The sequence below is a fragment of the Fringilla coelebs genome, assembly GCF_963513975.1.
Source record: "Fringilla coelebs genome assembly, chromosome: 1".
Classification (NCBI taxonomy): Eukaryota; Metazoa; Chordata; class Aves; order Passeriformes; family Fringillidae; genus Fringilla; species Fringilla coelebs.
The window spans coordinates 119,328,004-119,344,727 of record NC_140028.1 but is presented as its reverse complement, the minus strand read 5'-3'; the positions used below and the strand labels follow the sequence as shown (position 1 = coordinate 119,344,727).

At 37.0% G+C, this 16,724-nt stretch overlaps 1 protein-coding gene across 3 annotated transcripts in view; it reads left to right on the top strand.

The window, feature by feature from the left end:
* Positions 1–14,053, top strand: part of TAX1BP1 (Tax1 binding protein 1) — a 55,390-nt gene extending 41,337 nt beyond the window's left edge. For 2 of the 3 annotated variants that reach the window (XM_084208458.1, XM_084208457.1), the window contains 7 exons: positions 150–268; positions 1,404–1,529; positions 3,337–3,408; positions 5,827–6,001; positions 6,334–6,479; positions 12,178–12,263; positions 12,906–14,053. In XM_084208458.1, the coding sequence (XP_084064584.1) occupies positions 150–268; positions 1,404–1,529; positions 3,337–3,408; positions 5,827–6,001; positions 6,334–6,479; positions 12,178–12,263; positions 12,906–13,107 (926 nt within the window). In that variant the 3' untranslated portion in view covers positions 13,108–14,053. The remainder of the gene's footprint in view (positions 1–149; positions 269–1,403; positions 1,530–3,336; positions 3,409–5,826; positions 6,002–6,333; positions 6,480–12,177; positions 12,264–12,905) is intronic. The other variant, XM_084208459.1, reaches the window with a different exon arrangement.
* The last annotated feature ends 2,671 nt before the right edge of the window (positions 14,054–16,724 follow it).

The following is a 16,724-nucleotide window of genomic DNA, read 5'->3' as shown; positions in this document are numbered from 1 at the left end:
ATAGCACATAATGCTGATTGTCTCTGCTTTGGATAACATGGAGCACTCTGGTTTTGATGCACTCTCAGATCTGGGATGTCATCTCTCTGACACAAACTTTATGGAAGAAAAACAATCCACGTTCTTGTTTTTTTCTTCAATGTTCACAGTTAGCCCCATTTCACCTGACATAGTTTCGGAATCCATGGTAAAGGAGCAAGTGCGTGAGATGAATAAACAAATTGCTGAGAAAACAGAGAAGTATAAGAAATGCAAGCAAAAGTTGGCAGTAAGTAAACAGCTGCTTTGGAAAGCTGAACAAAAAGTAGCTGTAGGTGCTAGGCCTTAAAACCACAAGGCCTACCCAGCTTAATTGTCTTCCTTGTTTGTGATACACCGTGATTGTGGTAGAAATCTTAACATTAGAAAACACATTTTTGTTCAGTCAGCTCTTAACTATGGTTTTAGAGGGTCCAGACAAGGAAAACCAAGATACAGTAAAACAAATGTCCACATGCTTAAGGTTTTAAATACTTTCTGTTCTTATGTTAAGTGTAATTGCTCTTATAAATCAAATACAGCAGGTTGCTGTAAACCAGCTGATGTTTGGAAGGAGTGTGGCAGTGTTGATCTGATGCACTGTCCAAAGCAAAGTAACTTTTCCCTATTTGCCTGTCATGGCTTTTACCGTGTTCTCGCACCCAAATGGGTTTTGCCGACTACCTTGGGCTCTGTCATACAGAAAGGCTGTCTCCACCAAAGTGGTTGTCTCCACCAAAGCTGGCACTTGATTTTCCTTTAACCAGTTTGAATGTGTGTATGATGATGGAGTATTGCATCAGTGGCACTGGTAAAAAGTTCAGAACAGTTCAAGAAATTCTTTGAGTGTTGACTTGTCTGTCTTAATTTTGTGTCTTTGTTTTATCACAATGATACTATTCTATTTTAGTAAGTTTTCCAGGATGTAATAACTGTCCTGTAATTTTGTTCATGACCCTGTCCATGGAGAGCCTGCATTGGTTTCTGCTGGATGTTTATTCCATAGTGATTTTTGAAGAAAGCTTTACCTGTGACCTTCTGGATGAAAGATACTTAGATTTTAAAAGTCACTTGGGAAAGGTTTTATATTGAAGTGAGGTACTTGAAAGAATAATCACGATTAGTAATACTAGGGTACAAAGAAACTTGAAACTATGAAAATAAAGAGGAGTATCAGCCTGTTGAAAACTCAAGGAAAGACATGCCTGTTGAACATAATTTATGCGGTGTTCTGTGGTCCTGACCATTTCAGAGTCTTGAGTCAGGCTTGTAGAAGCTATTTGTAAATAGTCTCATTTTAAAAGCATGGAGTGACACTTTTGGGGGTGGGAGGGAGAATCTTTTAAGACTGTAAATATTTCATACCATGATATAAACTACTTTAGGATGAGAAGATGAAATGCCATGTTTATGCTGATGAATTAGCTAAACTGGAGCTGAAGTGGAAAGAACAAGTGAAAATCAACGAGGGTATAAAATTACAGCTGGCAGCAGTGGAGGATCAGTATAAAGTAAGTTACAGGTTTTGTTTATGATAATGAATGGTTACCTCTTCTTAACATGGCTGCTTATTTCTGATAGTTCTAGTGATAAAGAGTTTTAATAAGGAAAGCGCTCTAAATACATTTTTGCTGTAAATACAAATTCTGCTCTTGAAGAAGCAATGCAGTCTTGTAATGTTTCTTTTAAAGTAAAAGAGGTCTGCTAAGAACTGCTCTCAGCTGACCATCAGTCTTTTAATAGTGTGGATTTAGACAAACCCCTAAATGATGTAGTCTTGTATTACAGAGAAAATAAGTGCAAGGGATTTCTAATTTCCTGCTGCTTACTGTAATGCTAACAGGAAGATTGATTGGTGTGTTTAAAATCTTCATATTCTATATGGGATTACCAGTGTAGTAATGTCTAATGCATTTTATCTGAAGTCAGTAGAGAGTGGGAGGAGTGATCCATTGTTTTTAAAATCATGCAAGAACTTAATTTGAAGAACCTCAGCTCTAGTCTTGATAGAGTGATGTAGCACATTCATCAGAAAGTCAAGCATAATGGGCAGCTTTAGCTTACAAGGGGCCTTAATTTTTGAGGTTATGTGATAGGAATGCTTATGCTGAATTTGTTTTTTAGGTCAGTAGGGATGAGATAAGAGCAACAAATGTTCATGACACCAGCTTTTCTACTGGTTCTCAGTCTAATGGTGATAATACAGTTCACTCTGTTGCCTGGTTTTGCCCATTGTGATGAAAAATGATTAAACTGAACTGGGACAGTATTAGTTCAACTAGGAACCCCTTTTTATTAGGAATCACAGCGCTTTTTCTTTATGAAATGCTGAATTACTCTGCAGTTTATTTCAGTACTCCATAGGCCATCTTTTTCTAACACTTTCCAAAGCTCTAATTTCAATTTTATTAAATGTATGACTCTTTCCAGTTTATTTTACTAATTAGCAGTGATCAGTTGCTGTGCATATTTTAATGTGAAGTAAGTTTAACGTCTCAACAGCAGGTGTAATACATAATTGGTTCCACATTTGAAAGCATTTTGACTGCAATTAAAAAATTGCTATAATTCAGGAGGATACAGGTGGTAGAGAAAAAGTGAGCTTTTCTTCCCAGTCAGGAGATTTTGCTCCATTGACTTTAACTAGGAGAAGGAATTTCAGAATTGAAAAAAATTTTTAAGCAGTTATGCCAAGCATTGAGCTTTGAAATTAGAAAAACAGGTGAAGAGGCAGTCTGTAAAGGAACCAGAATACAAATAAAGCAGTCCTTTGTAGTGAGAGATTATTTAAATCATAATTTTGAAGCCAGGAAGAGTTGTGTAATGTGTCAGTTGCACCTCCTCCCAGAGCACCCAATAGAGACACAGCATAGATGTTTGTGAAAAAAATTTAGTGTCTCTGAGGCAGGAGTAACTTTTGGGTCTCTCAAGTTCTGTGATGGCGCATATGAAATTCCAAGAGATTCCTTCAGAAATAATAAGATGAGGCTTGCAAACCTTCAACTGTGTCTGGGCGGCAGTGCTCCTCCTGCCATTGGTGGCACTGATACAACTCCTTGTTTTTAACACAGAATTTTCTCATTCCACAACTGCTTAGTGATAACTGACAAGAAAAGGCTGCTGTTGTCCAGAAGATAAAACTTTGTGAGAAATGTTGGGTGGGATTTATAGTAACACTATGTGTTGCATGTAACTGTAGTAGACAAAACTATTTTCACCAGAAAGATTAACTTAATCAGGGAACTTTGTTTTCACAATGTAACATGCAGGGAAATAGTTTCCATTCACTAATACAAGAATCTTAATCTTTTCTTATAGATTCAGCTGGCAGAAAAAGAGAGACAAATAAAGGAACTGGCATCACAGTTGGAACTCTTTACCAGTGAGAAGGTATTGTCACACATTCTGAAATGCTAATGTAATGTAGAAGTACCTCTGAGATATTATATGGCAATTAATCAAAGCCAAATTTTACTGGAAAGTGAAATAATAATATGTCTTTATTACATTCAGGTAGTATTGTATGGTATTGTGCAAAGTTGGGATTTTTCTTTGAAACTTGATTTGATTACTTTACAATTCCAGTATGAAGAAATTCTTAGTAAAAACAGTCATTTTAATACTGATAAACTGAAACAAAACTGAACTTTCAGATTAAGCTAGTTAATTTTTTTGTAAAATTCTAGATTGTCAAGTAGTTGGTATTTATCTTCTTTTTAAGCCAAGGATATAGGTTTTAATAGATCTCTCATATTTTTCTAGTTCAAAGGAAATAAAATTTAAGTTTGAGTTTTGGTGAGGCTAGTTTAGGTGGAGGGAGTAATTTTAAATACCACACCTAAGAACAACAACTGTAATAATAGTAATCATGTATGAAGCTTATAAAAGCTTGGAACTTTGTCTACCAGATTTATAGATTTTTACATTACAAAGAAGAATCAAAGTGCCTTTCCAGACTGGACCCATGATTTAAAAGGTTAAGCATGGGGTAGTAGTAAACAGCATTTCAATTTATACTCATTATCAGTGCTTAGAAAGCATAGCTTTCTAAAAATGTTCATATGCTGTCTCTTCAAACTTATGAAAGGACTTTGTTTCTGTTTTCTTTACATACTTAGATAGTTTTTGGTTTTTTTTTATTTTTTTTTTAATCAGTCTCTATCCTAGCTATCCAACTTCTGGCTAAGGTTTTTTTTGCACCATCTTTTTACAGTCATGTTGATCTACATTCCGTTTCAATTGTATGTAATGCTAAAATTAAACTACGAATGCTGATACCTCTCATTTTAAACTGCTTCTGTATTGCAGAAGAAATTTGTTTTAAAAAGGAAAATCTTGATTTCATTGCTAATTTATTGTTCCTGCTTTGAATCGAGTAAAGATTAATTACTGAGATTTTACACACTCACCAAAATGTGCAATCCTAGCTTTTTAATCTTACCTGTTTTAATCATATGTTCCTTTTAGTTTATAAGTCTAAAGTAACTGGGATAATTTTATATTGTATCTAGAGGACGGATGCCATCCATTACATGAGGTCTTTTTGCATTTGAGTAGTGTTTAGTTTTTCAGAGTAGTTATTGGTACTTGATTTTTGCATTTTTCTGTTCAAGAGGTTGATCTGAAGTTCAGGTGTTTGCAAGAAAAAAATATTAAATTGTTCCTTTTTTTAAACAGGCTTTTAATTCTTATGGAGTTGAACTGGCAGTTGAAGCTTTGGTTTTAAGTTCCAATTTAAAGTCTTTCAGGGGAAAGACACACTTCTGTCTTTGAGGGTTTTATTAGCATCATGTCAGCAAATATTAAACATGAACCCAGACAACCCAGAAGAAAATACTAATCAGAAAGAACATTACTGGAAAGCATGTCTCCCTTAACAGTTCCTGGTTTTTAATGATTGTTTTCATATTTATATCTCAGAATTTTATGCTTGGTTCTGAATTTAAGTGGCATATTCCTTTTGATATTCATGGCATTTTGCTGTCTCTCCCTCAACCCACTTTGTTGAATGGAAGGATGAGAAAGGTTTTTATTGGGATAAATTACAGTTGATGCATTGACCACACTGAAGTCATTTTAATTAGTGTCTTTTAAGATCTATACTGGCTTAAAGTTTTAATGGTTTCTAAGTTATAAAACCCCTTTATAGTTTATAATTACTATCATATGTATGGTTTATGTGCAGGAATCTAGAATTTTAAGTATATTAATTTTTTCAAGAGTTCTGCTTGATCATTTCTGAAAGAATGATCTGATTCAAATATTGCTGTTAAATATCAGAAGGGATCCAGTGCAATGTACTTAATAGTTCACTAAATATCTGCCATTCATGAATTCGTATGGAATTATATCAAGTATGTACATAGACGTGCTCCATGTACTAAAATGCTATATTTTTGAATGGTGTGGTATGGTATGAAAAAAAGAATAGTTATTTTAAAAAATTTTAACTTTTAAAAACTTTTCTCACTGCACATTATCTTTAGTTGTTATTGTTAGTCTACTGATTTTTTTCTGATTTAGCTAATTTTTCTTCATTGTAAAAAGGATGCAGGCGCCTGAAAAACATTGCAGTTCTGTTCATGTAATAAGAACAAACTGACAACAAACCAAGAAAAAATATCTCTTTAAAATATCTTCTTTGTCTTTTCTTCATTGACTATTTTTGGTATTTATGGTATACTTGGCATAAGGTCAAAAGACAGTAGAAAGGTTAGCAGATTATTTTCTTGTAAAAACATATTTCATAAACATTTCAAATTTTGCTAGGACATTTGCTAACCACATTTTGAACTTTGCATTATTTAGGAGCTTGGCAGGACACCAGGAGATCAAGCTGGAAGGATGATGGAAGGACAGACTTCACAGCAGACATTACATTTTCGCAACCCATATTCAGAGGAGAATGGACCAGTTCCTGCAGTGCCAAGTAGACTACCAGTATTGCAGTATGGAAACCCTTATGCAATTCAGGAAAGAAGAGGTAAATAAATTTCACATCCCCCAATATAATTTCTTCCTCTGTTTCAAAAGCAATGCCTCATTGAATACAGGTTAATACCAACAGTCTTCTGACTGGTTTACAGAGCCTTTTCTGACTGATGAACATCAGTATAGGGCCTTTATTTTATGATGGGAATCAATAAGGAAAACAAAGTTTTAAACACCTTTGCAAGAAGCTGATTCTCTCCTATTGTTTTATATTATCTAAACCAAAAATGTGTTTAACTCTTGATTTTTAAAGGTAAGGTAGCATGTCTGTAATCTCAAAGTACCGTCTACTGAACAAAGATGTCCTAATTAATTTTTTTTCAGATGGAGCAGATGGCGCTTTTAATCCTGATGAGATCCAAAGACCACCTGTTAGAAGTTCCTTTTGGGAGCTGGATGATGTAGTGTGTAGCCAGCCTTCACGCAATCTCAGTCGGCCTGATGGTTTAGAAGATCCTGAGGATAGCAATGCAAGTTACCTTTTTTTCTTATTTCTTTTTCTTGATATGGTTACTGATGAGTTACCTAGAGTTTCACATGGGTTTTCCATATCTGATAAGCCTGATTTATTCTTACATATATTTGGAATTGGTTTTTCTTTTCCCTGAAAAATACTTTTGCTTGCTCTGAAGGGGAAAACTCCATTGATGACAATATACTTGTTCCCCTAATCTCTTGAGTTACTGACAGCTTGTTTTGGTATTAGGACAGTAGCTTCTTAATTTTATTTAAGTACTAAAGTAAAAAAAAGGTCAGGTAATCTCAATTTAGGATTTTTCTCTCCTATGTGGTAGAACAAGAGCTCAAAATGTAGCCACATCTTGCTCATTTTATAATAGGAATATAGGAACTAAAGTGGAACAGAACAAATAAAAATGTAGAGGATTCAGATACCAGTATTTTCAGTTAAATGCTAACTGTAAATTGGTATCCTAATAGATACATTATTCTCATATGTTAATATTTTGTTTGTCTTCTGCAAATCTGCATTTATGAATTTTGAATGCTTTTTGCTATTGGACATTTGAAGGAGCTTAATTGACTGTTGCCTAAAGCTGATTAAACTGAAAGAGATACATTTGCACTGATTTTTTTTTTTCCTTTTTTTTTTTATTAGGGCTTTAGGTATTTTAAGTTTCTGGTTAGCTTTTCTTTATAGTACAGTTAACTTGCACATTCTGGTATAAAAAAATTGGCTTCTGTAATAAATTGGACTGTATGTCTTCATTTGAACAGGAACAGACCTATTACTCTTTCTTATTCCAAGTACTTTTGCACCTTTAAAAATATTAAACAAGAAATACCTTTCTGCAAAGTATTGTGCTCTTTGCAAGTACAGTGGTATCATGACCTGTTTCTCATTTAGTCTAGTTTGCCACATTTAATTGCTATTAACCTTTGCAGAAACTGATCAGTGTTCAGACAGGCATGATTTTAGCCCTGGTGCTCAGCACCTATAATGGAGAAAAATGTATTTCTCCCTCCTGCCTTTTGCTCCCAATGTCCATTACTGTGAATAATTAGAGAAACTGTCAGAGCTTTTGCAGCCTGTTCAAGATCTCGAATGTGAGCTTAATGCTGTCCCCACCTTTACTTCACATTTTGCATATTTAATCTGATCATTCTTGACGTAGCTATTACATCTGACAAGCTCTTCTCTTCTTTAGTCATCTGCTGCAGTTTAATTAGCAGGGTGTTTTCTCTGATCTATGTGCTTTGCCCTCTTGCAAACCCAGGAGAAACAGTACTTGAGTCTTGTGCTCGTTTGCAGACGCAGCTTGGATTTTTGTAACGAGGTGGAATATAACAGGCTTAAATAAAGTTCAGCTAGAGAAAAGGTGCCTTTAAATCAAATAACTTGTATCTTTATTTTTATTTACAATTGAGAATCAGTTGCTTGTTCCTCGCCCAAATAGACTGTATGTATAGTGTAGAAATTTATATGAAAATGAGAAGCTGCAAGAATCTTTCTAGGGAGACTTAGTAATATGCCAAAGATAAAACAGTTCTGAGGCAGGATGTAAATAAATAACTAGGAAAAACTTCCACATATGTAGGTGATTCTTTATAAAGAAGGGTCTGTCATTTGTGCAGAAGAAACAGCAAATATGAAATGGTAAATATGAGGAGATTACCATTTCTTGGGCTGTTTTTAAAAATAAGATATTTAAGGTGTAGTTCTCGACATTTTTTCAACCGGTGGGATGTAGAGCCTTTTCTTTGGGGAGGATTCCCTCTCAGAAGAAAAGGACTGGTAGGCTTGCTGCTTTGTTTAAAAGGCTACCATTGTATGGACTTCTGCTGTCTTCCTGTCCACATTCCTATTGTTACACATTATATTAGTTTAAAAAATTAAGGGTATTTATTGTAGTCACTTCCACCTCTTCATGGCTGTTTTGGTAGTGGTTCACCTATGATGATGAACATGTCTACTTCATTTATCCAAGGTAACAGATCTTTTAGCCATGAAGAGGTGGAAGTGACTACAACACCCTTAATTTCTTAAACTAATATAACACAAGATATTCAAATGCCTCAGAATTTTTGTGCTGTTGTGTTCCAATTTGGTTTCTCCCAACACTTGGTTCCTTAGAAATGGGCACTTCCATGTCTTTGGTTGTCATAAAAACCCTTCAGTTTTGTATAACTGGGAAGTGTTTCCAGGATTCTTGTAGCTTTGATTTTTGGAACTCATAGGCCAATTAAACTGATTTCTGAGAGGGATAAACTGGTCTGTGTTAATAGTGCCAGCTGGGCATGTGCACAGTGGTGATTTTGTTTGGAGTGGCTGACTTGCCACAAGTTCCTGCTGTCATCTACTCAACACTAACTTTCCATTTACTCATAATCCTGTCACTGACCAAAATGGAGTTGTTGGGAGCAAAGAATTCCTAGCAGTAAGGGAGAGATCCATAAGCAAAACATACATACATACATGCATGCATGCATACATACATACATGCATGCATACATGCATACATACATTTTATATACATATATATATTAAAAAAAAATAAATACGAGTTTTAGAAAATGTAGTCCTAATTACAGTTGGCAGCAAGCCCAGAATAACTATCCTGAGACTATTAAACAATGTTTTAGTCATGGTAAATTTGTAGGGAATGGAGAATGTAACTCTTGGCAACTGAGCACCAGGTCAGGATATTTTTTCAGGTAACTCCAAAATGGCCTTTCTTCTGGCCCACTATGCATTATTAGCCAGTTCTGACCCTGGCAGGCAATTGCTGTCTTTTGCATAGGGAGGACTTGAGAAGAGCACCTGGTATCCAGGTGTCTCTTGGAAGGGCAGACTGCTTGAAGAAAGGTTGAGGGGCCTAGAGGAGTGAGTTTGATCTCACTCCGACAGCAGAACTGAATCACAGAATAAAATGTATGTGCCCTTCTCCCAGTGTACCTGCCCTGCATGTCAGCTCTGTGTCTGTTCATGTGTTTTTTTTAAGGCCTAGGATGGGCATTGGTTCCTTACTTCTGCATGTCAGAATGATCTGTAGCACCTGGCGATGGTAGCTCTGTGTCACAGAGCTTTCTAATTTCTGTTTGACAATCCTGGAACTGTTTGAAGTTGTAATTATGAAAGCAGTACTTGAGACAGGACTGGTTGGTTGCAGTAAAACTAATCGAGTTGCACTTCTGACAGTTTCATGTCTGGCTTTCCCTTCTTCCCCTAGTGGCAAATCCCTTTTTTTACCACACTTTAGTGAGTAATACTGTATTTATCTTCATGATTCACTTAATCTGTGGAACTCATTGTGGCAGTTTTTGAAAGAGCCAGAGGTACAGTCCAGTGATAATTGTTAAGTCATGATGTTAAAGACATCCTTTATAATTCATTCACTTAATTATTCAGACTTCTGAGTTCAGGGGGCCTGGCACTTGTTCTGCTACAGGATCAGAATGCCAGCCTGTGGGTCCATGGTACCAGTCTTTTCCTAAGGACCTGAGACTGTGTACCCACAGTGTTACATCGCTGCAGGGCACTGAAGAGCTCTTGGACTAAGAGTGTGCAGCCACGTCCCTGTCCCTGGTCATCAGTCTGGACTGCAAGAAAGGGGGCTTTGGATCTACATAAAGGGCAGATTAAACGGTTTCTTTCTCAAAGTATGGAGTGTGGGCTTTCATCAAAACCACTTGGATGACTCAGCCTCGTGGTATTGAAGTAAGCTGATGCCTTTGCTTAACATACAGCATAGGCAAGAGGCACCGAGGCCTGGTGTCCCAGGAGTTGTTGTCATATTCTCTGTAAAACAGCTTCATTTTGTCTTCTGAGCTGTCAGGGATGGTTCTTTTTCTTGAGGGACAGTGATGGGTGTTTAAATGCCAGGCTGAAAAGCACGGGTAACCTTATTTATAAGAATAAAGAATGGGTTGCTGGATGATACTGGGCACTAAGTGGCTGTGAACCAAGATGAGACCTATGTGAACCATGATGATCTGTCCTCCCCCCATAAAGTGCTCTGTTTTACATGGAACACTTAGGAATTTTGCCCATAAGAAATGACAGAAGTAGACAGCTGTTGGGAGCCCAGTACAATGGCACCTTCTCTGTTTTCCAGAAATTCTGAGTTAGCCCAGGGTGCTGTGTGAGAATTTTTAGTTTTTGGTGACTGTATAGTGTTTACTGTAACTTGTAATTAGAATATCTGGGAAGTCCTCTCAGACTAAGATAGTTCTCATGGTTCCTGTTTGGCCATGCTGTGGTTACACAGTAATCTCTGTAACATCTCTGTGAGGTCAGCTCAACACAGAGACATTTGCATTCTTCTTGTGTGGGTTAGGCATCCCAAAAGGTTAAGAACTGATCCCTGTGACTTTGCCAAGAGCAAAAGTACGCTGAAGAGACAAATGTTCTGTATTGTAACGGGGTAATATCAGTACATACTTAGTATTGACATTCTTGTACAGGGCCTGGGTCAGAAGCTGCTGTAAGGAACACACAGTATGAATTTCTTAATTAAGGGAACTGGGCCATGAGAAAGCTGTAGCCCTAGGACAGTCCAAAAGCTTTTACATGTGCTTGCCTTGTGTTGAAGAAAGTTCTTGCAGGGCAGCTGTGTAGGACAGTGCAGGTGTGCCTATACAGAGGAAAGCATCATCCTTTTTTTCAGATGTTACTCAAAAAGGAACAAGGAGGAGTGTTACATTTGTATGTGGTAGGGTACCACACTTGCCAGAGGCTGAAAGAGAGGGCAAAAGCTGTAAATAATTTTATCTTACCAAGTGACCAGCTGTAAGCCAAATGCCTTTAAAAAAAGGGGGGGAGGAGGGGCAAAGGGGTTATACTGAAGAAATTAACTAAGATTTAAGTATGAATTTGGCCTCTGTGTGTAGTGGAACTGTTTTACTGATGGAAGATGCACATTAATTTTCTTGGTTAAGTCCTGGTATGCTTCAATCTGGTATTCTGCAAATTTGTTGTGTTTTTGTACAAGCTGTAACACTGTAGCATGAGAGTACTTAAAACAATATAGTTTTTCTTTCTTAATACATCTATCCTATCTCCTTCATGGCAAAAGGAACGACTGATGTTTTAAAACTCATATGCCTTTTCACTGCAGGTGCAAAGCAAACAGACTGCAAGATTATGTTTGTTGCCAGCATCTTGTCATAGCAGGCCCCACTGCCTGCTTAATGGAAATGTTAAATGGTTGAAATCAAACAGGTGTTGTCAGAAGAATAGTGGGGAAATTTTACAATCCTTCCCTGTTTCCATTAACCCTTCATAAGGGAAAAAAGTACGCTAACCTAAAACTGAAATATGTTTGCATATGAGTTATCTGTAAAAAACACAGCATGTCTGCTGTTATGTGTGCTCCTTCACACATCATTTTTTGTAGATCAGCTAAATAATTCCTAGCCCTTGCTTTTAATGCATTTTTGAGATAAAAAAGGAGAATGAGGTAGGAGTTGGGAGTTGCAAAAGTCTTGGTACCTGTATTTCCACCTTGAAATTACTCCATTTTGTGCTCTATTACTGAATTGCAGAATAGAGCCAAGATGTACAATTTAAAACTTACACTGCAGAAATTACAGAGTGAAGGTAAATTTTATCTGGATTTGTGTTTGATAACAAAAAAGCATATTGAAGGAAAAAAAAAACCAAACTTGTTTATAGGGATTAGTCTTTAAAATACTTTCTCTTTTCAATAGGATGATGACAACACTGTACCTTCTGCTCCTGATCCTCCAAGTCTACTCTTGCGTGAGCGGGGCACAGGCTTCTGCTTTGATTCCAGGTAGATGTTATCTTGTATTGGTCTTTAAGGGCATGGAGAGGTTTCTATAGAACTACCCAAGGGTGGGGGTGGAGGTGAAAAGCTACAGAGCATTTGCAATGAATGTTTGGTTTACAATTAACTCGCAGAGAATATGCCGTGAGACTAGGCAGGCTGTTCATGCTCTACCTTTGATGGAATTTTGACAATTTTTTTAGTAAATGAATGAATAACTTTTGTTTTTTTCCCCTCTCTTGCCAACCTAATTGTGAACCTAAGTTTAGAGCTTTTATAAAGTGTTATGTTTGCTAAGAGCAAGCATTTATGAGCAAAGAAAGTGGTTTCCCATGAAACTGTTTGGCCATTAAGGCATTCAATAGATTTGTATTCAGTGGTAGCTGGAGTAAGGTCAAAATTATGTTGCTTTTAAAATGCCAGATTATTTTGGAATTTGCATGTGAAACAACTCTGACTGTATTGACTGCTTTTGGAAAAACATTTAAATGAACTGGATAGATACTTGGATACAAAGTCCACTCAAATTGAAGTTGGTAGTAAAGTTCTGAATGTTGCTGGCAGCAGGATCCTGCTTTTAGTTTGCATTAACAGAATAAATAGAAATAAACTGTTCCCTTTTTTCTTCCTCTCTGCCTCCTTGTGAAGTTTTGATGTGCAGAAGAAATGCCCTCTCTGTGATGTGATGTTTCCCCCAAACTACGACCAGAGCAAGTTTGAGGAGCATGTTGAGAGCCACTGGAAGGTTTGTCCCATGTGCAGCGAGCAGTTCCCGCCCGACTACGACCAGCAAGGCTTTGAGAGGCACGTCCAGACGCACTTCGATCAGAACGTATTAAATTTTGATTAAATACTTTGTTTTGCAGTGTAGCTTAAAACCCCACCACTTTGAGTAGTCCATCTCCAAAACAAAAGCAGTGCAGCTTTCTGTAACAGTGCAAACTTCTAATAAAAAGCTCATGTACTCTAATGGGAGCCATGGCTATAAGCTGCTATGGGGTTATCTTCTCTCTGCCTAACACTGTACTAAGGAAACCCACAACCCCCCACTTTGTTGTTTATGTAGCTATTTATTCCCCTACTTAGTGGAATTTCTTCCCCTACTTAGTGGAATGCCTAAGGACACAGGAATGACTGAGCCTCAGAAAAAATGAGACCGGCTTCATGGTGTTCTTCAGCTACATTTAAAAAAGATCACCAAAACTACCTGTGGTTTCTCTTAACCTTGATAACTGAGGCACAATTAAAAATGTAATAAGCAGGTGTCTCTCCTAGCAAATCCACGTAGTTTTTCTGAGTAACACTTAAATTGGAAAGTTACATTACTTACCCTATGAAAATATAGTTTTCTAGTACATTTCTGAGATGTAGATGCATGAGATTCTATGAGATTCCAGGCTTGCAACAAGAGGAATGGTAAATACTTCAGTTTCACATGCAGAATGTTTGCCTTAAGGGATAACATTAAATGAGGTACGTTATACTTTAAGGCAGTGGTTTTGAGTTGAAAGAGACTGCTGTGCTTAAATGCCTACAAGTAATTGTTTAAAAAAGTCATTGCCATTATGTTGCAGTTTTATTCAGTAGAAAATATTGTTCTATTTTCACAACAGTGGATTGTGTTCCTTCTGGCTTTTAAAATGTTTTGCGTTTTAACTTTATGTATTTCTTTCCAATAAGTAAAAACATGTGTGTATATCTAAACATTTTGTATTTACTTTAACTGTATTAAGTAAATTTGCTTCCCACTTGCTGTACAGTAGTCTTGTTACATTAAAAGCAGAATTATTCATGGAGTCAGTGGTCTATTTTCCCTGCTGCTCATTTTGAAATTAAAGAGTATAGGCTTCACTAAGGAGTAAATGATGACTCAGCGTTGTATGACAAAGAGTTGCTCCTCACATCTGTTTGTGTTCTTTCTTTGAGAGGGAGACTCTGGGATTAAGACTTAGACTAGCCTCTGTTGACTGCAGTTCCCTCCTGAACACTGCAGTATCCAGTTAATGCAGGAATTAACTAAAAACTGCATGACGTGGATGAATTGCAGTGTCCTGGGCAGCAGCAACTCATCAATGCTCGTGTGCCATTTGCAATCTGAAGATTTTTGTAACTGGGAGCTTCATACCAAGAGCTGGCCTGAGGTAAAGCATGGATTTTTTCCTTACTGTAACTCAACAGCAGATCAAAACAGTTAGAACAGGCTCCAAGAGTTTGATGATACCAAAGTAAAATAAACAAAAAAAGACTATACACAGCCCAAGAACTTAACTCTAGGTTAGGAATGAGAAAAGAGCAGTCTTTTTAGGTCAGAGGCAGTTTATTTTAAATGTGATTTGATTTACATTTATAAGCAGCTTTCCTGACAGGAATTCTTTAAGTTGCCTTCAGTTCTAAAACAAACCTCTGTCACTTTCAAACTTAAAGTACTTTGTCCCCAACAAAACATATGAAAATATAATTTAAAGCACACTTTTCACAGACACAGTACAATACATTCACTATACACAGTATAACAAAATAGTCCCATCTTTACCTGTTTAATAATACTGTCACAATGAATAGGTAAATAGAAACTGGAATTTCAGTTTTATAGTTGAAAGGAATTTACATGCAACAATGACGTTTTACAACTGTTTAGCTGTTGAAGGAACTCGCCCAGCCTGTAGTTCTTGCACTAGGAGCAGAGCCAAAACGTGTTTGCTGGCCAGATCTGTTGCCAAAGCTGCAGAAGGTGGGAAGTGGCCACTTGGGGCCTTGTGTGTACCAGTAACTCTCATGTCTGGATCATCCTTTAAACCCGGCTGTCACTGTCACCTCTCTGGCATCTGAGAGAGGGATGTTTTGCTTCACTTTGGCTGTTCTAAACACTTACTCATTAGGATGATTCTTATGTGTTTTAATGAGACTTTTACTCTGCTGGAGAAAAGGTAATTGTCATCCTTACAAAGTTTTCCTTTAAAGCTTTGGAAAAAAAAAATAGGGAAAGCTCATTCCTCCTTTATGTGAGCTTTCTTTTGCACTTAAAAGAACAGGAACCAAGCCAAGGCGATGACTGTGTTAAAACTGGGAGTTCCTCCTGCACCCTTGCCAGGCAAAGGAGTGTTCAGGCTAGGGCTGGTGGAGGGCACCCACCTCTGCTCCTGGCCAGCTGAACTCCAGGAATAGCACTTGTGAGAAGAATGCTCAAGGCAGGATGGCAAGCAACAAATGTTCAGGTATGGTCCAGACACGAAGCGCTCTCATGTTGGCTTTTAAGTCAGTCTCTGACCACCTGCTGCAAGAAGCACTTAATCTTCAATAAGGCTCAAATGTCATATTTCAGCAAAATTAATTGTAAAGCTAAACAGAGACTTCCAAATGGAATGCGGTGACCTACAATGAGAAGCAAAAAATGCACAAAGAAAAATCTCAAAACACAATGAACATGAGGGAGAGGCATTAGAACTCCCTTAGCACAACTAACGGACCTCCTTAAACTATGCGCTGAATTTCTCATTTTTATTTGCAACCGCAGCACATGCTCGTACAGTAGTTGCAAGAATTGGCAACACATAAAACATTTAATCTGTTGGCAATAGAGAACTACAAAGTGCTTCAAAACTTCATCTGAGATGAAGATAATTGTTTCTCACACACACATAAATTTGCACTTAAGTATTTCCAAGTGTCTTTCTAACAGATAGTTCAGGGGTAAATATTTAGTTGGACTGGGATATTGGTCCTCAAAAGTTTGATGGGCATGAACATAAGATGGCATCTTGTACAGAGAAAAAAATGTAATTGCTAACACTAAAGTGATTGTTTGCTAGTTCGAATGGCAAGGTTTTCAGCATTTCAAGAGGGAGGAAAAAAAAAGATTTGCAAGATAATATAAAATACAGCAAGCACACCTTTTTTATGTATGTTATTTAAGTATGAAAATATTTTTAGCATATTATGTTAAACATTCTTTCTTATTTATATTTCCATTACCTAAAAGACTTGCTACTCCACTGATAACTCCGTTATGTAAGGCATGTTAACTATAGTTTGACGAGGGCGGTACTGTTTTGGTTTTGCACACACATTGACAGATGCATCGAAAGTCTTCATCACGTTACAATCTTGAAAGGATGTCAGTGCCAAGCTCTCCTCCTCGCGCTCCTGTCCCACACGTCAGTACAACTAAATACGCAACGTCCCCCTAGTTCTTATTTTTTTCTTTTTTTTGGAGAAAAATGTTCTGAAGAACCTATAGCTTTTATAGCACCTTATCTCAAAGTAATGAAAATGGGTAAGATGATAACATGTGCAAATGTACAAAATCATTAACTCTACAAAGATACATCATTCCAAAATTACAGAAAATTTTAAAGCATGCATTTAATTTTTTTAAAGGGTTGCTGAGTGCTTCCCCTGAAAAAGGTGGCTGTTCTCAAAATCAGCAACTGCTGGTGAGGATTTCTTGGCACATTTGTGACCAGCATG